Source organism: Harpia harpyja, chromosome 4 (assembly GCF_026419915.1).
Source record: "Harpia harpyja isolate bHarHar1 chromosome 4, bHarHar1 primary haplotype, whole genome shotgun sequence".
NCBI lineage: Eukaryota > Metazoa > Chordata > Aves > Accipitriformes > Accipitridae > Harpia > Harpia harpyja.
The window spans coordinates 33,469,772-33,492,948 of NC_068943.1; the positions used below are offsets into that span (position 1 = coordinate 33,469,772).

Below are 23,177 nucleotides of genomic sequence, written 5' to 3' on the forward strand. Positions count from 1 at the left end.
GAATCCGTTAACCACCTCCCTGGCCCTACAGTTCCACCCTTAGATCCAAACTCATCGCGCCTAATCGAAGCTGCGCCCCTCTCAAGACAAAGCCTTGGGCAGAGGTGCTGCCTCCTGCCAGGGGTTGGCGGCGACGGGGCAGTGGCAGGCACTGCTCAGCTACGGCCTCCCCACCGTCTGCCACAGACCCCTCCGTTTGGTCACCTCCCAGCCTGCGATGGGACAGGGTTGAAAGGAAGCCTTTGCCTGCCAGCCCTCAGGGCGTGAGATGGGGGGGGATAGACGTGTGTGGGAAAGCAGCCCTATTGCCTGTCCGCTCCCCAGAGGGGAAAGGGGCTCCGCAGCACTGACCGCCTCCCTCAGGCCCAACCGCCTCCAGCGCGCGGGCGGGCCGAGGTGAAGGGAGAGGAGAGGAGAGACTTCGCCGCTCCCTGTCCCGCCCTCGATGGCCTGTACCATTCCCTCCCCGTGGGAGGGGGGGAGAAGAGGGGCAGCGGCAGCGCCGCTCTAGCTATCTCAGGGCCCTAGCTGCCACCCGCCCCCCCCCTCCCGCCCGCGGGGTGGCGCCGTCCTGCCGCCAGGCGCGGGGCTTGCGGGGGCGCGCGGCGCCTTTTCCCGCCTCTCTTCCCCCCCCCCCACCCTGCGGCGGCTCCGCCCCGGCCGCCATGTTGTGGCGGCGGCGGGAGCGGGAGCGGCGGCGGCGGTGGTCGGGGCCTACGGAGCATGCAGGGAGCGAAGCAGCATCCCGCGGACGGACACCCAGGCCAGTGGGTGCTCATTGCACCAGGTAACCCAGCGGGGCTCCGAGGTGGGACAGGCTCTGCCGCAGCGCCGATCTCTCGTTCTCCACCGCGCCCCGCTGACTGGCCCTGGCCCTGGCGGTGCTCGCCCGCATCGCGGTGGGGCTGGGCCGTCGCTCGGGCAGGAGACACGGGTGCCTTTCTCTGAGGGCTGGGGCAGGTCACTGGGCTGCTGTGTGCGGCTCGCCCCAGCCCTGGTGTGGTAAGGACGTTTTGAGACACAGGTTTACACAAGGCCCTACAGAGTACCCCCCTTTCTCCTCTCCAGGGACCCTGTTTCCCTCACTGCATTTTGTTTTTGTGTGTCATTAGGGTTTTCCAAAGGTCAGCTTCCCCCCTGGTTTGCAGACAGCGTTGTGAGCCCTGGGGAGAGGAGCTGTAGAAGAGAGGTCTTGTCAGCGAGGTCCCTGATGGAGCCTCACCATCGTTTCCCTGCTGCTGGCAGCCCACCTTGCCTCCATCCCCTTAGTCCATTCCTGCATTTTTTGAAGGAAACGGTTTAGTGCCCTAAGCCTCAGCTTTAAAACAAACTCCTTGGAAAGCGTAAGTCCTAAGCCAGAGTGAGATCTCCTCGGCTCTTCCTCCTTAACAGGCTAAAGAAGTAGACCTCCACATGGCAGCTCTGCAGATGCGATATATATACACAAGGCCTTAAACACTGTGTAGGCTTAGTTTCTCTCACTTAGCACTGAATAAATGGGAAGATGCCTTTCCCCCTTTACATTTATTTCTGCCTAGTGTCAGGTTTTAGAATTTTAAATTCATAGATGACAAAAGGTTTTTGTGTTAAAAGAGGATGAGTGAAACAGGATGTGCTCAAACTCCAAGACACTAAGAGGAAGGAGGCATTTTGTAACTGCTTTTTTTTTTTTTTTTTAGTTTGATTTCCTAAGGAAATGCAACTTCCACAATTCTCTGTGGGTCAACTTTGTACTGTGCCTATTTCTTACCCCACCCAAAACTTTTGAGTGTTAATTTCAACCAAACCTGATAAAAAGGAGGAGCTCTTTGGAGTAATTTTATGAGCTTTGTGAAAATGTAGGCAATGATGTGAGAAATGCTATAAATGGCACCACTGAAGGAAAGGTATAGCAAGAGCTTAGTTCAGCAGAGAGTGAAAACAAGGCAGGAGTTCAGTCTTAAGACATGCATCTGTGAGAAACCAGGCTTCTCTAGTTACATGAGAAACAGAACCAATTGTTTTGATCTCACTGATTCCTCTCTTCCTCTGGTTTTGACTTTTCAATCCCACCCTTTGGTATCTGACATGCCTGATGCCTAAGAAAGGAATTTATAAGTGAGGAATTCCTTTTTTTAATATTGACTCTCTGCAGACTAGGATTTAAAGCTGAATCTTGTGTATCGGATGACTGGCTATGCCAACAGATGTCCGTACTGTGCAAATATTTACAAATATGCTTAACTTATGCATGAGTAGTCAGTTCTGTGCAGTAAGTTAAATTTTTCAGTAAGTGTTTGCAGGATTGGAGCCAGAGCTTGTAACTTTCATGAAGCCAGACAGTTTGCATTACCAATTATGCCAGCACAGCTCTGACAAAATTTATATAGTACCCCAGACCTGTAAGAAAGTTTATTAAGCCTTAGTAGAACCTCAAAGCACATAGTGATTTTAAAAAAAGTCTGTGGCTGATAGTGTTGGAACTCCATGGCTAATGAGACTTTCCAATCCTATGAATAGGACTGCTGAAATGAAATAGATTTAATGATTTTAGTTTGGTTTTAACTTTTTTTTTTTTCAGAAAAGAGATTTTTAAAGTTAATGTCTGTCACTTTTCAAAGTTTTGTATTTCTTAACTGTTTTGTTGAATGGATCTCAGAAGTTCTTCATTGGCCATTTAGCAGAATTTGTAGTAGGAAGACCTGATTACTTCTAGGAATGAAGATATATGCAGTTGGATTTATAATAAAAAATGCTTTTTCTTTGAGTATCTTAAATTTTATTCATATGGCAATCCATATCTTCATAATACCCACATGGCATTATGCTGCATACATGCATAAACATGACTCATGTAAATAATTGCAGGATCTAGTTCTGGATATGAATTTAATACCATTTGTTAATAAGTCTACCAACACCTAGGTGTAAATAGCTTATTTATCTTCTTGTATCTGTGGCCATTATCCTGTGCATAGTGGGAGGAAGGAGCAAGGTGTGTTTTAATGCTACCCAAGAAGCTCCAAAACTTTTCTTGTAATAAAGGCACTTTCTAAGGTCCCATTTTCAAGTGCTTAAGTTAGTTTTAACTACTCACCGGGGTAGTCTGACTCCTAGAGTAGCCTGTAAGATTAATAATGTATACCATCCTACGCAACCTTATAACATCTCCACTTGGATATATGCCATTCATCTTGCTTTGATTGTGACATCTTAAAAGTTCCTGTGTGGATGGAGATGGTGACTAGTTCTGCAGAGAGGCAAGATATCTTAGTCTAAAAAAGAATGAAGTCTGTCAGAAGTATAGAAGTAAACCAATGAGAACTGAAACTTTCTTTCTTACCTATCAATAGTTTTCAATCATTCAGACTGTTAGAGGTTCAACAGTAGCTTCCTAGAACAAGGTAAAGATATGGCTGGAGTTCTGAATGATGATTCATGTGTTGCTCTGATTCTTTAGTTACTATGTCATTCTGAGAATCTGTCTGATTTTGCACAAGTCTCTTGACTGGGGTTTTGCTGCTTATGTGACATGTAGAAACACTTAACTGCGTAAAAAGCGCATGTAAGAGAGAGGCGAGATTCTTTCTTATTTGGAGTTCCGCACTGACAGCACCGGGTTGATATCTGGAACACAGCAGCTAAAAAGTAGGCAGATTTCATTTTCTAATTGCTGTAGAAAGTGAGCAGAGTATGCTTGTCTGCTTTAGTATTGAAGGTTATAAAATTATTACTAATTTCCTTGTTTCGGTACACGTTTATACACTATGTTATATTGCATAGACAGTAAATTGCTGCTCTGCTGTTCAAAGCATGTTTGATGACTGAGGAGATAAATTTCAATTTTGCTTCTGATTTCTTAATTTTTATATTGATTTCAGTGTTCTGGAAACAGCTCAGAAACAAGGAATCTCCTCTGTCAGGTAGAACTGCCCATGTTCTTTGTTGAAGTCATGGTTATGGCTAGAGGAGTAATGCAGTTGGAGTGGTGGTTTCACCAATGATGTGTGTTATCCCAGCCCTCTCGAACTGCTCTAGAGGGCCAGACTCTGTCACTTTCTGTTGCAAGTGGTTAACTCTACCATTTTATTTCCAGTACTGTAAAACTTTGATCATTAGTGTCCATCTCGTGCCTACACATCATAGGACAGAGCTACAAACCACACAGCTCAGCAGGTATTTGACGTGGATTGTAGAGGTGGGTGAAGGTAGGAAGGGGGAGCAGAGTTGCCTGAGCTGAGGGGCAGAGCTGATGTTCAGTCAGCAGGCCAGTCACCCTGTGCTTCATTTCAATCAGTCTTTGCTTACCCTCATTCTTTCCTATGGCATTCTTTCCTCATTCACTGATCTTAGCAGCAGCCTGATGACAGTCTTTGCTCTCACCAGCCCTTTGCCACACCAAGACACTGAGGTGGTTTGGCATGGGAGAGTCACACAAGGGAAGTCTGAGTAGGAAGGGGAAAGGAGAGCCCCAGGCAGTCATACCTGGGCTGGCTGGTAAGCAACTTCTAGGTGAGGTAGCACATTTTACCTTTAGAAATGGTAGCCTGCCCTTGTCCTGGTGAGAGCTCTTGTGGTGGTGTTTCTGCTGATACTTATTTTTTCCATGGAGGCAGGATGATTTGATATGCCAATACAATCATCTTTTAGTTTTGTTTCTATAAGCATAATTGTTCCTGTGTTAGGGGTTGAAACACCAAGGGCAGGACAAAGGGGAAGCCAGAAGTCAGGGGGAGACGAGTTAGGAAGTGTTGGTCTGGTGGAGAAGGTAGGATGAGGAGAAGGTGGTAACCATATTAATCACTCCTGAAAGGCTGGAAGCCGCTGGTGTACATTGTGCAGCCTTGTCATGGACATTTAGAGGAAGGTTGAGAAATGGATGTGAATAGTCAAGAGAGAAAATGATGAACAAACAGGAAGAGGGTAGATGGAGGGATTGGTCGTATGGAGGGAGGTGATGAGGACAGAAAACTTGGGCATGTGGATAGGGGTAGAGCTGTGCATGCTGGGCTCGAAAATAGAGTCAGTTCTTTGGGTGGTTTCTCCAGTTGCAGATTAACTATGCTGTGGATATACAGGCACCAGATTTGGCCTAGAGCAGACTCAGCTCAGCACTAACAGTTTATTAGTTCAAGTGCTGTGCCATGTTAACACATCTCTGCTGTTTCCAGGACCAGCTTTGCAGTGCCGCTGCTTTCAGACAGTGTCTGAACTATATAAGTCCTGATGGACCCAAGCTGGCTCTGTGCAGACCCACTTGGGTGTTTCTGTGCTGTGCTCCACGTTCCAGGGGGTTTTATTAGCTTGGCTGGAAATCCGGATCTGAACTTGCTTTGTGCAGGGTAGTTGATGTCGATGGTTAAGAAGACCTCCCGAATTTGGAGTTCTGGAGGAATCATGGTACGGAGACACCAAAGTGCTAATAAGTCCTGAAGGACCCACATGGACTTCATTGGTGGGTGGCCGAGTTTCCAGATTGTGCTTTTCTGCGTTTCTCATAGTAGTTGGATAATCAGGGATGTTATATCACCCATGTATCTAAACCCCGCTTTACCCTTGAGAATGTAGAGCTTCCTATACAGGCTTCTTGTTGTATTGGTCTAGCTAGGTACAAAGGAAAAGAAGTAGCTCCTGAGGATTAAAACCTAGCCATCTCACAGCTAGAAAGTTGCTAATGATGTGCTTTAGTAGAGGAGAGTCTGTCTGTGTTTACTGCATAGTCATGTACATTTTTGTAAAATCCTATTAACTGAACCGATGAGATTTATGTTTTTTTATGTGCATACAGGAAATTTCTAATTTGCTTTGTGAGCTGGGCCCATGGAACTACCATTTTTAATGTTTTCTCTGAAAATTGTAAGAACTAGAAATTATTTTCTAGACAGAGAAATAATACTAAGACCCCACCTAATTGTAGGGTTCTAAGGGCAGGGCCCTGGAAAACCCTCAAATACTGCGGTAAAGTCACTGTGCGTGACATAGATCTGATCTGGGCTTTAATAATAAGAATAAACATTCTTACGTAATGGCTTCAAACTGGTCTTACCAATAGCAACCAAAATCACACTAGCTGCTTAACAGGATGGGTGTGAAGGGCAGTCTCTTTTCAGTACACTTTCTCAGAGATAGGTGTTAAGTCAGAACTGGAACTATTTATATCCTTCACCGGTTTTAGCAAAGAGGTTAGGAATTGAAGGCAGTTTTCTAAGTCTGGTGTTCCACTCTACACCTAAAGTTAAGACTGCTATATTTAATTTGTTCTGTGTTTGTATTAGGAGAAAAAGTAGGGCTTAGCTGCAAGCTGAAAATTATTTTCAACCTTTAGTTTTCTGAACTAGACAAGTTTAGCTGACTACATTTTTTCAGTCTGCTGTTTTCTTAAACAGTAAATTGATTAGCTTTTTTATTGTTTTATGGGAACTGCCATATGAATAGCACTGGAAGGATTGCAAGGGGGGAGGGAAATTTAACAATCCTATTATTTTTAGGAATTACTTATTTAAAAATAAAAGGAGCAGTTTCACATTAGACTTGGCAAGCTGTTTGAACAAATCTCATATATGCCAAAAGTCAGATGGAGGCAGAAATAAATGGACTGTGCCAAACCGTAGGGCATCAGCACACATTAAATTAATCCTTCATTCTTTCAAATGAGACTAAGGAACTTTTGTCTCTGTGCAACAACAGAGGAAGCATTTGACTTGAAAATTTTGGGCCATATTGAGAGAAGATGTCATAGCAAAAGAAGCTGTGGAATACTTAATGCATAAAAGTAGTTTGCTTTAAAATCTGAAGTAGGCAGGTTTTATTTTTATTTTTTTTCCATTCTCACACCTTGCACTTAACGCTTTGATACATGCTTTTATTCAGCATTTAAAAACCAGGTCGATTTATCTGCTGCAAAATAGACCACACTGCTGAGCTGTTAGGGAGCTTGATTCAGAAGTTGAATGTCAAATGAATGTCAAAATTGAGCAGGATACTTGAACATTAATACTTCCAGAATAATTGTGATAAACAACTTGGAAATAGTGTTTACAATAAACAAATATGTATGTATTTTAACAGCTGACTTAAAACAGTAGAAAGATTATATAAAATATATGCACATATTTATACACGTTTTTAGTAAGGTGAATGTGAATCTGCTTATTTTAGAAGTTAGCACTCTGTGGGTGTATTTTACTTAACCTCCCCCTAAATAGGCATTTGCATCTCCTGAACAAAGCCTTCTGCCTGCAGGTAATTTGCACCATTTCTTATATGTCATCTCTTAAAAGGCATACTGAGCTCAGCTGTGTATAAAGCAGATATAACTGGCAAGCTAAGGAGCCAGAAGGAAGCATAGCAAATAAAGTAACTGAAAAGAGATGTTTTAATGTGTAACACCATCTCCTACTTCTGCTTTCTGCCATCTGGCTTGGAAGAGACCAACTTATGCCAACTTAGGCCTCTCTGCGCATGGAAATAGGGCTGATTCAGCCAGTAATACAGCTGCACCAGTGCTGACCCTATAAATATTGCAAAGGGAAGTATGAAGTTTTTATCCTTTCAAGTGATAACCTGTTCTTGAACTTCTCAAGATTGACCTCTCCTTCATTCAGCTCAAACCCCTGCATGATCTGCTAGCATCTAGATTTCAATAACGGATGAATCGGTACTGTCCATTGCTGCCAGTAAGTCCACGAACATGTTTTTTTGGCCTAAGAAGTGAACTGTGCCAGCATAACAGGAAGCCAAAAGATGCTCTCAGGCAGAAGTCTTAATATTTAGCTGTATTACATAGCTCTGTACTGGAGCAAAAGACCACTCAAACCATCTAGTAGCATTTGCATGTGAAGTTTTGCTCAAGATAGAAGACAGTGCCATTTTTAGGTGTCATTGTGTTTTATCATAGGATTTTCAGGTAAAGTGGGAGCCAGAAAGACTTGAAGGGGTGTAAATTATGTCACATTAAACGTTATTTCCTTAGGGCACCAAATAATAAATGCTGTGATTTCCAGTCTGATAACCATTCTATCTTTTACAACAGGCATGGCAAAAGTCCCTTCACTGAAGCTAGTACTACTGTGTATGGTCAAGGAGAGGGTAAGGTGGTGAGGTAACATCAATTTAACGTAACTGTGTAACAACTAAGAAGATATTTCCAAAAATCGAGTGCAAGTGCAAAGCCATACCTTATATCTAAGCACCTGCAAAAGAGGCTGTTTGCAGAGGCAAATCGAGCTGTGTGCCATTTAGTACTCCCCTGAGAGTATTGTGAGCCACAGAAACAACAGCGTAGTCTTGTGGCTCATCTCTTGCTTTCCCACCTCTGTAAAGTCACATACGATCTAGTTTTCTAATTAGCTTACAGTGGTCAAAGACCTCCAGTGTCACATATAGAGTAAGTTATATTCTGTGCCATCTCCTGCTATGGGTTCTGTCCTCTCGTTCCAGTGATCGTGTAACTATTTGGTGAGTGAGAATAGCTTACTGATCTGGGTGAAAATTAATACTTCTTTTTTCTGACTGGTTATTTCTCAGCTGGATCAGTGAACTGAGCCGCCATGCTGTGTGGCCACGAGGTTGCTAGCTTGAATGGAAAGAAAGCAGAGATGTGCAACAGGGAGGGAGCAGAGGTGGGGATCTCGGGACTGCGCTTTTCAATAGCCTGTGATCTTTGGTCATTTCAAGCCATTCATGAAACTGTATCCTTAGTCTGTGCATACCTGAATTCATTCATTATGCTAATAGTTAATTACCTTGTAACTTAGAAAATTGTCAAAAGTTTGGGTGATACAAAGTACTGGATTTATTAACTAATTTTCACTGGGCTTTTTTCAGGGCACGCTGCAGGACAGAGGACACAGGCACTGAATTAAAACCATTTACTTCAGGGTTGACTGATTCTAAAAAGAACATAAATAAAATGATTATTAGATCTAACGTATCTGTGTGCCCTTAGGCTACATAGTTTAAAGTCTTCCATAAAATGTCCATTTAACGGGCTCCATCATAATGTCTCCATCTGACACACCTTTCGTGCATGGTTAGAAGTTAAGAAGGGAACGGAAAAGACTTGTGTAGGTGACGTATGGTTTAATATCTGTTTTTAAATGAAATCTTAACTTTATATTTCCAGACTTTTAAATAATCCTGTTTTTTTGCAGGGTGATGGTGGTAGGGAAATTTGTGCTCTCAGAGGGTTTTTTCCTCTTACGCAATTGACAGATATTTACAGCCTTCTTGCTTGCTTGGCTGGCAGCTTTTTGCATGGGAATTCCATATAACTTGATATTAGTCTGTTATATATAGTATTCTATAAGCAATTTTTAAAAAAAAAAAAAGGTGAAGAGACCTTGCATCATCCATAACATTTTCATAGATCTTAGTGGGAGTTTTTATGTTCTTTTCCAATTTATTCATGTTGCTGTACCAGCTAACACTGTTTTTTTTTTTAATGGCCACATTCATTAGTGCCTCATATCTATCCATTGTGGAAGAAGTTATTGCCAGAAGTCCTTTGACAGCTGGTTCATTTTCACTTTGTTCTGTTTATATTTTTTATAGAATTTGCCTGGTTGTGTGTCTGACCTCCACGAAATACGATAGGCTTTTCTCCTTTTCTGTAATGGAAAGCTTTGTTTAAGCTTTTATAGTCTCTTTCGCTCAGCTTTAGGACTCTGAGGTTCCGTCTGTAGACTCCAGTACAACTGATGGATATATCACCCACATTTTTAGATGGATTTCATGTGATTTGGTTAATAGTGAATGAACAGTAGACTATAACTTAAGCAAAGTAGACATACTTATCAGCCCAGTGTTGGCTTTTAATTGTCCTGCATTGTGCTTGCCTCAGAACTCCCTCCTCTGGTATAGCTATAGCGGTACTGTATCTGGATTCATTCCGTGTTGCTGGAGGTGTCTGTAAGCTCGATGGAGACAGAGGCGTATGCTTGCAGGGGATGATACAGGTGGGTTTAGGCTTTAGGTAGGTTCAGCTGCCTCCTGGAAGTGCCTGTCATCTGTCTTCCCGGGCAATTTAGAGAGTGGCTTGCTAATTGAGATGCCTCCTTGGGACAGGATTAATTGAGCCCGTATGTACCCTTGTATCAGTTTGTATCCTTGGAATGAATGTTGTCCTAGGAGAATAGCATGCTGTACTGGCACATCTGTTAGTAAGTTGACCTGTACTGACTGTGTGTTACCTACAGCTTACAGCCGCAAGACAGTTTGTAGAGAGTATAATAGTCAGAAAGGTCTTACCTCTCTCACTTGTTGTTCTTGTAGATGAACACATTTCTCAGGGGTGAGCTACGGAAACTGTTGTAGTAAGCATAGTGGCAATCGTCTGATGTTTTCCTTTAGGATTTAACAAAAAAGCTCTTCCTGTAATGTCCCTTTTGTCTGCTTATTTTCTGTAAAATTATTTCTTATCTGGATGCGAACCTTAAAACTAAAAAAAAAAAAGACCTAGTTTAACTCTTAGTTTTGCTAGAAAATTGCTATAGTACTGCTTTTTAAGAAGTCTTTATTTAGCTGTAAGAGATCCTTGCCCAAATACAAGGACTGATAAATGTAATGACATTAAAGAAATCCAGTTACCTTTCCTGGCTAAAGGCCAGAACACACACAAGTTAGGTTTGGACACCTAACTTCAAAAATCCCTTGCTCAGCATTTTCCTAGTCATGAAGTGTTTAAATTCAGATAAATAGGGCCTTCTTCGCCCTTAAGGCCACGTTAATATTGCATCCAGTTTTCCAAGCAGGCATTCTCCCAATTGCCTCTTTTTATCTGCCAACTTGACATCTAGTAGAGCCAATCTGTAACAAAAATATACTTCAAGTGCCCCTGGAAATGGAGTGAAGTATTGCCTACATTTTGAGGAAACTGAAGGTAGAAGAAATTCAGAGAAACCACTTTTGCCTTTGCCCACTCCTTCCCTTCTTCTTGTGTGTGTGCACGTGCGTGTGCGTGTCCCTTCTGGTAAACCATCCATCTTCTGTGGCAGCTGTGCGGAGGATGTGACGTATACTCTGATCCCATCAGCATGAGATACTGGGACTGAAGGCTGCAACTCGGACTATTGCACGACCACTGCTGTCCTCTGTGCAGTGGTGAACCCCACAGAGCTTGGGGAGGACCAAAGAACTAAATGGGCAGAGCTGTGCTTCTCTTCACATGGGGAAGAGCTACTGGCTGAGCCAAGGCAGCTGCGGGGCCGGGCTGCATATACAAAGGGGCGCAGCAGAGGGTGCTGAGCCTGAGATAGCATGGGGCAGGCCTTAGTGATGGAGAGCGGTTATCTGGGTGAGGAAGGCAGAGGATTGATGAGGAAGAGATGGGACACTGTACTCTTGGGTTTGTTACACTGCAGGTGTCTCCCAGGCTTAGCGGGGATGGATAAATTCAGTGTTTTACTAGAAGGTTAGGAAAAGAACATACCCACTAAATAAAGATGTGAACTTCATTAAAAACAGCTACGTTAGGAATGATTGTCTACTTAATTGTTCACGTTATACAAGATGCAACTTAGGGCTCAGCTGGACTCATTCCCAGTGTTCATAAATCTGTACATGAAGAAAGCGGAGCAAGTGAGCGCTAAAAGTTCCTTTGGGGTTTTTTTGTTTTGCTTTTTGTTTTAAATTTTGAAACTCATATTTAGTGTGTATATTTTAACATGTTCATGTGAAACACATCAAAGTAAACACATGCAGTGTGTTTCTTTCACTGTCATTAATCACTGTAGTCTTTTTAAAAGTAACAAAAAATACACTAATGTTAAACTGTGGTCAAGAATTGAAATATACACAGCTCTAGAAATTTGAAGTTTGCCTTTGCCAGGGCAAATGTAGCTTGACAACCGTGTGTGTTTATGTATCAGCATATGAAGCAAGTCTGGTTAGCAAATACGGACTTTTTCCATTAAAACTCCTCAACTTATATTGAAACTTTTAAAAGCACTTTTTCAAGCCACCTGAAGACTCGGCTAAAAATTCAGGGGAAGAAAATGACTAAATTCTCCGACCCACTCTGAGAACTGTTATCCTCCAACACGTTATCACAAAACACACTTGCTTTTTAAGCCCTGCTTATGTCTTTATCTGAGCAATTTCTGTTTGTGACACAACTGAATAACCAGGAGTGGATGTGAAAGATGAGGGTTGTTTGGGGTGCTTTTTGCCACTGAGGTGCCTATGAAGAGCCTGTGAGTCCACCTGTCCTTTCTAGATGTGTTGGGGATAGGCTTTCAGCCAGAGTGGAAGACAGCTATTTTTGGTTGTACTTGAGGTTCCTACTTGCCTGTTTTCCATAGAAAAGAACTGTGCTATCTCCCTCTCTGCAAACCTCCTGGGTGCAACTGAAAAGGGAAGGATGATGTGGCACTTCTGTTCTCTCCAACAGCCTCCCTTGTGAATAGCTGTGCAGCCCGCCTCTGCTGCTCCTCTCTACTTTCCTCAGCAGCACCATAATGCAAACGTCAGCCTGATCCCTGTCAGTCCATTCTCTGGGGTCTGGATACTGGTTATGTATGTGAAACGCTTTAGTAATTTTCCTTGCTCTGATGAATGCCTATATGAAAGGAATTGGGACAGAACTGGCAGTGTGCAAGCTAAGAAAGATGATGCTGTCATGTTGCTCTTCACTCAGATGTGGGAAGTTGTTTTCATAAATATAAGTTAGACTTTCCCTACAAAGAGAACTTGGATAGAATATAATTAACTGGGGATCCTTATGGATCGTTTTTCAGACTTGAATCAGCATCCTTGTGGGAGCTGTTTCCTTTCTAATTTTTTTTTAATTTCACAGAGAAATTGTACTTTTGTGGCTCTGCTTTTTGTCTTTTTTTGCTTAAAGACACAGAAAAGAGAACAACTGTCAGAGGCTTAAGCCAGAGGTGCTGTATTCTCTCAGCTTCTTTTTTCTGTGGGGGGAATTAAATGCACTCTTTATTTTTCAAGATTATACATAACAGATAAACAAGTGTGCATATTTTTCACAGAAGTAACAACTGTTCAGACAATTCCTGCCCCATATTCCTGCATAATCTGACTTCCTGAAAGCTTTAGAGGACCACTGTTTCTTCCCACAAATGTTTTACCTTTTGCACTTTTAACTTTTTAATGTCCACTCTCTGCTTGGCCTAACTTACCAAAGCATTCTCATTGTCTTTGTGACAATCAGGGCAACATATCAGTTCATTTCACTTAACTGAGATGTCAAACTTAGGAGCTCTCTTGCCTGGGGCTCTCTAGGGGGAAGTGGTTTTCAAAATCTAAATCATCTCCAGGTGCATATCTTTCCTGTGACAGATACAGAGTGCCAGGATGTCTGGAATCATAATTTAGGTGTCTTGATCAGGTAGGATGAATTTGGGCTGAGGCATATAACTTTTAGGCAGAAAATACGTGAGTTTTCAAAAAGTGTCAATCCAATTAATTCTGAATGTCTTGGAGAAGCATTGCAGAATGTGAAATACTTCTCAATTTACAAGTTCATAACTTTTTCCTCTCCCCCTACAGAGTCTGCTACTGAACCCCCTAAGACACCTGACAGTGAACCTTTGTTTACAAAACTGCGCAATCCAAGCACAGGCAAGTTTTGGAATTGTGACATGAGCCTGTTAATGTTCTGGTTGATTCCCTTCACCACCAAAAGATTCATATTTTGCAAGCTGAAATAATGATGATAGTGTAAGTCTTATGTGCCAAAGATACTGCTGGTGATGCCAGATAGTTAATGCTGTGCAAACATTTAGGATTTCTTTTATAATTTTAATTGGTTGAACTGTTTATTCATCAGGAATATTGGCAGCACAAAAAAGAGTTGTAATTTAAGTTCTGTTTTTAAGTGCATTAGTTTTGGGGAGCTTACAGTGTTGGGTGTTGAGCCTGGGGTTTTTTTTAATCCAAATTTAGGCTTCATAGCATTCATCTTATGCTATAAAAAAGAATAGTCAGAGTTAGAAGAAGTGATTCAGTTATACTTACCAAGCTTTTTGAGCCTTTTCATTTTTAAATCTAATTTTCTTCTTTCACTGGTCCAAGGGGTGGTGTCTCTTTCTCATTAATAGATAATGAGGCACTTTGAATTCAAAATACATTGGAAAGACCAGCAAATGCAGATGATACAATGACACCACCATCCCACGGTTACTTTCTTCTAGTCAGATTTTTCTTTTTGTCAAGGATTATTATTATATGAGTAATGTAATAATCGGAGTATGACATACTGCAACAGAAACTTGCAGTAAGCCTTTGTTAGGGTTAACATTTTGTTTGAAAAACACGTTTCATGTTGTGTTTTTTTCTTTTCATTAGCTTGTTTGTTTTCTGTAGATTTAAGTTGTATGTTTTTGTTTTGAAATTCACTGCTCATTTATATATGTTTGTAACTAAAGTCTCCAGGTACATTTTAATGTCATGGCATAGTAACTGCTACTTGTTCTTGAACGAGAACAATAATTAAAAACAATAGATCTGGAATGTGAAATCACTTACTCATCATGATAACTGTTTTTCGATTGCTCAGATTTACAGTGGGAATATATAGCCATGGATATTTTCCACCTGCTGTATTATATTGGCTTTCTAATTTGCTATGTTTTTGAAAGCACAGATACTAATTTGCTTTTCTCTGTGGAAGAAGAGATCTGTTTACCTTGTAGAATCAGAGATCTTGGGAAAGGTTTCTGGGGAAAACCTGAAGTACAATGATTGCCTGGGTGTGTTCCTTCAGAATTTACAGGAGCTTATTTATAGGCCTGCATAAACTTTCAGTTATGTAGCCTATTATAAGTATAGGGTCTGAAAATGGAAGGACTGAGAACACCCTATTAATGTGTTTTCCTTACGTTTTGGTCTAAGAGATGAATTGCTGGTGCCAGATATTGTATAAATATGCGCTGAAGGACTCAGCACACTATAGAATTCGTGCTAACCACTTTATTAAATAAAAGGGTACATGGTCCTTTTTATAGACAGGTAAAAAGGACAGAACTTATATCCCTTACAAAGACTATAAACTAGGGTTCAGCCTGCAATTTAGAAGTACCACAAGAAGCATTTTTCAAAGTGCTGAACTAAAAGAAGGGAGATAACCATACCACAAGTCTTAAGCAACTAATTGAAGTGGTAAAGTTGTGAGCAAAGCTGCCTAGGTTCTCTCTCCATCCCCTGGAGTTTCTGTCTAATGACACTGTTGGGAACCTGTGGTGACTGTCCTTTCAACATAAGCAAATAAATTAAGGAGCTGGAGTTAGGCAATAGGAATTATCCCTTTCCCAGGATTTCGTAGCTCACCACTGCATTTGGCTAGTGCGCTCACTGGTAGGAGTCTTAGGTTGTTCAGTGAGCACTTCTGTGAGTAGTTTGACGTCTGGTGCTGATCAAACTATGGTGTATAGACCCTTGTTCAGAAGCACATGGTAATGATTGAAACCGCTACTCCCCCTTGTATCTACTCTTCACTCTTCTCCTCCAGTTAAACATCTGGTCAGCCTTTTGTATAAGGGGGGAAAAAATGCATTATCAGTCATTTTTGGGAAGAGATGTGTCTGCCATTTTAGCTGGCCTCCCTCCGCACCTAGGGATCTCTGTAGACAGAGAACAGCAGTGATGACATCAGCTTGCAGGGGCTTACGTTGCGACTTCTTTGAGCCAGCCCATGATCTGTGAGCCAGTGCAGCTTTGCAATTTACCTGTTTTGAACAGGACTGCCGTGTTATAGTTGCTCTTGTCTCTTGAAGATGGATTGATAACCAAGACAGGACCAGTCCAGCCAACAGACTCAGCTGACCAAATTTCAGTGGCCCCTTCTGCAGTTTTGGCAACTTCTTGTTTTAGATATGGAAAATGCCAATCCTCTTTGCAACATAGTCATCACCCTTTCATCATAACGCAGAACTGTTGTGAAATGGCAGAGCTGTGCTGTGGGGTGGCCTAAAATAAAGCTTTCCTTTTCCTTCCAAACTATCAAGATTCTGATGGGCACTTCAAAGCAACTTTTTAGCTTTCTTGTTCACCTTATTTGTCTACCCGTACTTAGTCATTGGCAATCCATTTTGATGCACAAAAAAAAAAAAAGATTTCAAATTGTCACTTGAAGGTTTGAGACTTTTGTTCCCGTAACTCAGAGTCTGATATCTTGGAGACAAACGTGATGGAAGTAGAAGGGATTTTCTTGTTTTCCACCTTCCTCCTTCAGTACAGACAAAAGCTGATTTCTTGAGTGATTTTGATTTGGGTTCGGATCAAAGGCTTTGTGTTGTAAGATGAACTATTCACACATCTTATTTATTGATTCAAATTCAGTTTGGTTTATAGAGCTGGTGAATGAACATCTGTATATAATAGTTTTCTTTGTCTGAGCTTTCTTTGTAGTGAGTTTATGTAGAATGTGTGTATGTTTGTGTGTCTGTATGTATATAAGGCACATTCTTCAGACGTATTGGGTATTCTTTTGATTTTTGTGAAAGCTTACAAACACAAACCAGATTTCTTTTCAACAGGGGAAGCAACCCTTTACTTATTCAATAGTGGTGCACAGCAGCTGTTTGAAGTAAAAGCTTTTCATGAGGAATATCGTTCCTGGTTTATAGGTCAGACTGTTCAACAAGGTGAGTAATATAACATATTCTTCCCCCAACTGTAACTAATATTCATACACAGACCTTCCCTCTCTCTTCTAGTAAATTTTCTAGTAAATTTACAGGTGTTTTTCCTAGTTGTTTGAGGCATGCTGCATCACATCCCCACCTTCTGACACACTCATTTGCCATCTGGATTTAACCAGGGCTGGGGGCTTTGTGGTCTCTCTTTAAAAGGCTGCCTTTGGCAGCCTCAATTAGACAGATGTTCATTTGTCTTTGAGGAAGCGGGGGAGGGGTGGAAGTCATTCAATTGTATTTAAACTGAAGTGCCTAGCTTGCCTTGTCAATCAGACCAGCAAGTCCTCAGTGTAAGTAAAGTGTGTTACCCTACAGGAGGGAAAAAGGGCTGGAAGGCCTTAGCTAGCTAAGCAGAGCGGTGTGTTAAGAGCTCCAAGCGTTGGAATGTATGGTCTTGGTTTCTTTTAATTACCTCCGTAGTCCCCTGTGTGAGGATAGGCCTGTTGTCTGAAGGTCCCATTTCAGTGTTTGGTCTGAAGTGAGCTCATCTATACCATCCCAGTCATTCTCTGATCCTAGCTCGCCTTTCTGAAAATGAGGAAACTTATGCAACCGCTTGTGACAGCTTTAACAATCCTTTATCAGTAAGGAGGTCATTGGAGTAGTGTTTCTCTGCCAGCATGTCCATAGACCAAGCAATAAGTATTAATTCAGGACATGAAGGTATATTTATTTTGTCCTTTGTAACTAGAAAAAAAGACCATTTATAGTAATAAATAAAAGCAACCCCACCAGACATAGGCCTTCTTTAATGGTAATATCCCAAAGTGTGTGTTAACTTTTAAACATCCTCTGCAGGTGCATATAGCAATGCAAGCGGTATGTCTGTGAGCTTTTCCTTGCTCTGACTGGGGGTGAGCCAAAAGACTGAGTCTGCTCCCTGCTCCCAATTATGTCCACATTGTATTCTCCCCCTCCTTTTCTAACCTCTGTTTTGGCCCTTGGGAAACAGTTGCCTTAAGGAATCGCCTCAGCTTTCTTTAAAAGATACAGGGGGAAAAATTGTTGCTTAATGTTAGGGCTGCTGCATCTCTGAAATGGTCAGGGGAAGAACAACGCAAAAAAGCTGTGTGTTTGCAGTTAAAGCAAATTATCTTATCTGCAGAGAAGAGCAGAGGTCTTTATACACCTATACTGAGTCTGAACTCTTTAGAACTAATGAAAATAACTCTTCCTGGAGGTACAGTGGAAAGCATTTAAATGGAAGCTTTGAGAAAGTGGCTAGTGGGTTTTTTTTCCTCCAGTTTTGTTATCAAAGCTTTCATGTTTGTAAGTAGTCCTGCTGCTTGCTTTCCCTCACGCAATGCATCACATTAGTAATACAGATGTGAGATTGGGTATCAGCTTAGTCCAAACCATGTTCTTCCCACACCATCTTTTGTTAGTTTTAGGGCCATCGCAATAGGATTTTCTTTTCTTTAATTATCTTAATCATGTGATTTAAAACAAAAAAAAGTACATTTATTTGCTTTTGGTTTGCTAATTAATGTCAAATTGTCATCAATTATTGGGTTTCATTTGTGAATTTCCTTGATGTTACATTGTTTCCGATTATCTACAATTATTCAAAAAGCCTGACTAAGCCTTTGTCCTGCAATGAGCTCCAGATGGGCAGAGGTGTCTGTTTCAATGGGAGACCAAGTTCTTCCTTTGTGTGTAACTTTGAGTACAACATACTGAGCCATATTTTCTGATCTATTTATTTTGTTCTGTTAGGAGACTGCATGCAGATTCTCCCCTTACAGATGAGAGGCAGCTCTAACTTAACTGGCTCTTGAAATTCTTCCTTGCCCTGCTTACCTCTTCTGCCAGCACAGTGTTGCCTTGCCCAGTGTTTGAGGTGGAGTATACTGGATTTATCTGGTATCCTAAAAGAAGTTTCTGTTACACCCAAATCTGCCAATAGAGGGCAGCTTCAATTTTGCTGTTTTTAATACAGTCCTGTAAAAGGAAAAAAACCTAAGAGTGCTTGAAGCCAGCAGACCTGCAGTGGAGCTTGTGGTTTGGTTTGGCAGGGTTGAGAATTGAGTTCTCACTGTATTTTTAATATAAAATCACAAATATTCTTTTCCTGCCCATTTATTAAAATATTGGGATACTTACTGAAAAAAAAATTAATTCTCCTCTTCTCCCCCACGCTCCTGAAAAACATCCAAAAAAAAAAAATGGTTGATATATTGTGCCTCTTGGTACTAAGCTTACTTTTACATATCTGTCACTTAGATGGGCGCCTGCTGTTTGTTACACCGATGGACCCCTTATTTCTGATACTTTACTACCTCATAAAGGCAAACAAGGAGGTAAGCCTGCTTTATTTTTTCACTGGAATTCTCAGGAGAAAACGTTATTTCTGACTTAATTTTCTGCAGAAATTATGTTAATTTTACAAAGAGGTGCTTCCATAATAATGGCAATTTAATTTGCATTTAAAGCAGAGATATCTTCCCTAGAAGTATTTTTGTTCCATCAAGTTTTTTGGTCAGTAAAGTGTATTCCAGGAGTCAGCTTGCAATCTCAACAAACTCTAATCACCTCCTTTTTGAGAGAAGCAGAGAATCTCTTTTGTCCTTTTGTGACAGCCTATCTCAGAACTATTGAATTTTAAATGATGAGGTGTCATCAGAGTAAAACAAACTAGTGCCCTTTCTGAGGCATCAGTAGATGAGTCATTTTGGGAAAGAAGGGAAAAAGGAAGAATTTGGATGCTATGGGGGAGGAAAAAAGAACATTTCTGTGGCAGTTTGAACTTGAAAGGTAACACTGCCTTTTTAGAAGCAGTATTTGCAGAGATGCTGTATCATAGAACAGCAACGGGACGATCAAGTATCCAAAAGTTGGATAATTAATAAATGGCTTCACTGATTTATCATGTGTGTGGCAAAACCTCACTTAAATTTCTGAAGTATATCAAAAGGCATAGGCAAAGTTATTGATTTATTGTTTATAATCTGCCTGTGGAAAAAAGGCCATAAAATCAAATGTAAATGTTGATCCTTGGTTTTTTGTTTCATGGAGGCAATACTTTCACTTCATGCATCCTAAGAATTTTTGCTCGTAAGAGCATTTCCTGTAAGGTTGCTTGCTATTTTCGGCTTTAGATTGCAAGTGGAGAATGCAGGAGAACAATTTTTGTGTGGTGAATAAATAAAGTCCTACTACACATTTGTAATGGTAACCTATTGTTCTGTAATTCTTTTAAAATTATTTATGGTATAGGGTGTGCAAACGTATTCTGTATTTCTGTGGGTGGCCCATAAGAAGAAGTCATTTCCGAAGGAATAGTTTAGCTCATTCTCTAGGTGCTGTGCTCCGTTTGAATTCAGCATCCCTTTGAAAGCTTTATACCAAACTTAAATTAGGGAAACAGTAAATCTCCTCTGTCTATGTGGTAGAGTGTTGAGGCAGCCTGGGTAAAGGACAGCTACTGCTGCTGTTTCTGTGCATGGGGAGAGTCCTGTACTGCCCTTTACTTTGTTGGTACATTGTTTTCTAGGTTTTCTGGTTTTCTAGGCCAGGCATGATGCCAGGTAAATGCATATTGCTGTTCTGGGTCCTAAATCAGGGCAAATGCATTCCTGCAGTGCCCTGCCTAATTTAGCATATTCCGTAAAGGGAAATGTTGAGGATTGTGTTGCAGATACCTCATGCAAGGCCAGCTTAAATGTACCACCATCACTTCTGGCTTGAGCTGATGAGTATCAAGGTACCCACTGGGTATCTTAGGATCATCCTTTGCACCATCCTTTGGTTTTGATAGTGGGATGCAGGGTTGCTTAATGTGTTTTCTAAGCAGAGCCATCTCCTATCCAGTAGGCTTTCTTGGCTTAGGCTCTGTGCCCCTGCACAATGTAAATGTAGCTGTCTGGTTTTGGGACACAAGCAGGTTTGTGCAGGTAAGTTATCTATAGGAAAGAGTTTACTGCAGCTTTATTTCTGCATCTCATAACCTTCTTTTTGCCATTGTTATTGTGCCTTTTCTTTTTCAGGAGAAAAAAAACTTTAATCCTTTCTGGGTTTTTGTTGTTGTTGTTCTTGGTTTTTTGCTTGTTTTTATTGTGATTTAACAATGAATGGTTACTTTTATTAAGCCTCTGATTGTCTAGCAAGAGGATTAATTACTGATGAAAGCAGGATACCCAAGTGGTTTTTTTTCATGCTGACCGATATAATGACTTCAGCTTTGGCTCCTGAGACCATGCACTCTCTAAGGATGGAGAGCTCAGAGTCTTTGTACTGATGCGCTAAAGGATCTTTCCAAAGGGAAGGCTGCCAGTTGTGCCAAACTGTGCTGAATGATTATGCATTGTTTGGCAACGGCAAAATTTGTTTGATGGTTCTGTCATGTGTGGGGCTATTTAAGTTGTGCCAAAATCACTTTATATACATACTCTGGCCAAACTGGAATTGACTTTGCAGAGGTGAAAGGTTAATACTGTGTTCCAGCAGCTGCCCTGCTCCTTTGAGATTTATCTTTATGGAAGGAAAAGTAAAATTTGAATGGAAGTTATGACACTGAGTTTAATCCAACAGGTTTTGGTCTAAAACACTATTGGCACACACTGACTACTGTGTCTTATGTCATCTTCCAAAAAATCCCTCTGTACTTCACATTAGTTTCTCCCCATGTTGTTTTAAATTTGGTCTTTTAAGTGCAGTAATTGAAGAGTTCAGCATTTTGCAGGTATTTACTGGTTTGAAATAAATATTTATAGCTTGCTTTGTAATCAGTTTCTCAATGTGTCAGGTGTTACCATTCAAAATATGATCTTCTTTAAATCCTTTATTTTAAGGCTATGGCCATTGCATGCATATATATTTCTATATATGTGTAGTGCGTACATGTGTCTTAACATTATAATAATGCTTTTTTTAATCCCTTTGATGTATTTTCAGCAGCAAGGAAAGTTCCAGCCACTCGATCAAGTTGTGCTAGACTCAGAGTACCCTAACTGCCCATTGCTGCTGAAGTGTGCAGATGTTAAACAGTACATACATCATGTAGCAGAAGAAAAAGGTGAAAAAAAGGGACTGGGAGGGGCAAAAAAAGACTAGATTTATTAGTGTCACTTCATTACAAGATAGATTTAAATATTGTTTTTTGCTTTACCAAACATCCAAGGTGCTGGACGAAGCTATACTTCTAAAAACAGAAGCTTAGGCTTAGAAGTCGTCATTGCGGTATTGTGAATAGCAACGTGTGGATCTCAGATTATCTGCTGTAACTCTAAAATACTTGCACAGTCTTGTTGCTAGGTGTCATAACAATGATAAACTGATCAGAGCTGGCTTCTTGACATTATTGTATGTGTTCCGAACTTTCTTTGCATTTGATGAAAGTTTTACATCTCTCTAAATTCCTTATTTAGTGTAGGATGGTCTGGTGTGGAAGAAGTTAACCATTGTCCATTTGGCTTTTTTTCTCCCTTTGTTGCAAAGCATTCAAACCATAAGTAGGAAAAAGCTGGAGAAGAGAGAATATGCTGCTGAGAAAGGAAAGCACAAGTTTTCTAGTTTTACATAATTTAGTGTTGTGGGTTTAAGTTCAAAGACTTAATTTTTTTTAAATAGAAAACTTGATTGGGATGCATAAGTGCGTGAGAGAGAAAACCTAAATGGAAAAAATTAGCAAAGTATCAACTCTGTACATAGTTTCTTCAACCTTCTCCCAGAATTCCCTTTGGTATGGGGGCTTGTATTTTATTTGAAGACAATATATGCTTTCTAGGGAAGAGGAAGGAGCATTACATAATTTTCGCAGCTTGGCAGACCTGCAAAAGATGCAAGACCTCAGTTTTTATATTCAGTCCTTTAAAAAGCATTCTCCTTATGCTTGCTGACTTCCTGATAGTGAATGCAGATTTACCTACACGCAGTGGAGATCTACAGGAGGAGGTACAGGAGTCTGAGAATATGGAATCTACTACCAAGTGCAAAACAACTAAGCTGTCTGACCCTTATGCATGTATGTAGGGCTCCCCCAAGGAGCTGAGATACACAGATTAAAAGCCAGAAATATTAGGAATTTGCTTTCAGAAAGCACTCTGCCCTTGTCATTGATATATGTAAGAAGAAATATTTAGGTGATCTACAGATAATTGGAAAGTGGCTAAGGAAAGGTGGTGGAAGAATGAAAACCCTGCTAAGATGTAAAACACCAGACCTCTTTATTGCTGTATAGAATATTGGGGGGGGGGGGCTGTGATTTTTTTTCCTGAAAGAATTAGATGCACAAGTTTGAGTATTTCCTGTGTGGTATGGTGCATATGCAGTAACGTAGGGCAGTTGCTTCCTGCAGAAAATCAATTTAAACTTTAGGGCAGGACATGTTTCCATTGAAAATGATCACTTTAACAAGAGAGCAGGAAATCTGGGCAGCAAGACTGTTGTTACATTCTTGCTGGGACTAGGGGAGTTGGAATTATGTGCTGTTGTGATACTCCTGGATTTCTGAAATTATTCAGTATCATTGGAAGCAGGCAACCTTTTTCTTTGGATGAGTTCTGACTTTTGAGAAGGCTTCTTTAAGACAGGTGCATCTGAACTGAA

General features: G+C 40.9%; 1 protein-coding gene across 2 annotated transcripts in view; it reads left to right on the forward strand.

Annotated features, from left to right (window-relative positions):
- Positions 1-651: 651 nt before the first annotated feature.
- Positions 652-23,177, forward strand: part of RNASEH2B (ribonuclease H2 subunit B) — a 39,216-nt gene continuing 16,690 nt past the window's right edge. Inside the window, exons 1-5 of one of the 2 annotated variants that reach the window (XM_052786170.1) lie at positions 652-787; positions 13,486-13,557; positions 16,473-16,580; positions 18,855-18,931; positions 21,525-21,645. In XM_052786170.1, the coding sequence (XP_052642130.1) occupies positions 724-787; positions 13,486-13,557; positions 16,473-16,580; positions 18,855-18,931; positions 21,525-21,645 (442 nt within the window). In that variant the 5' untranslated portion in view covers positions 652-723. The remainder of the gene's footprint in view (positions 788-13,485; positions 13,558-16,472; positions 16,581-18,854; positions 18,932-21,524; positions 21,646-23,177) is intronic. The other variant, XM_052786171.1, reaches the window with a different exon arrangement.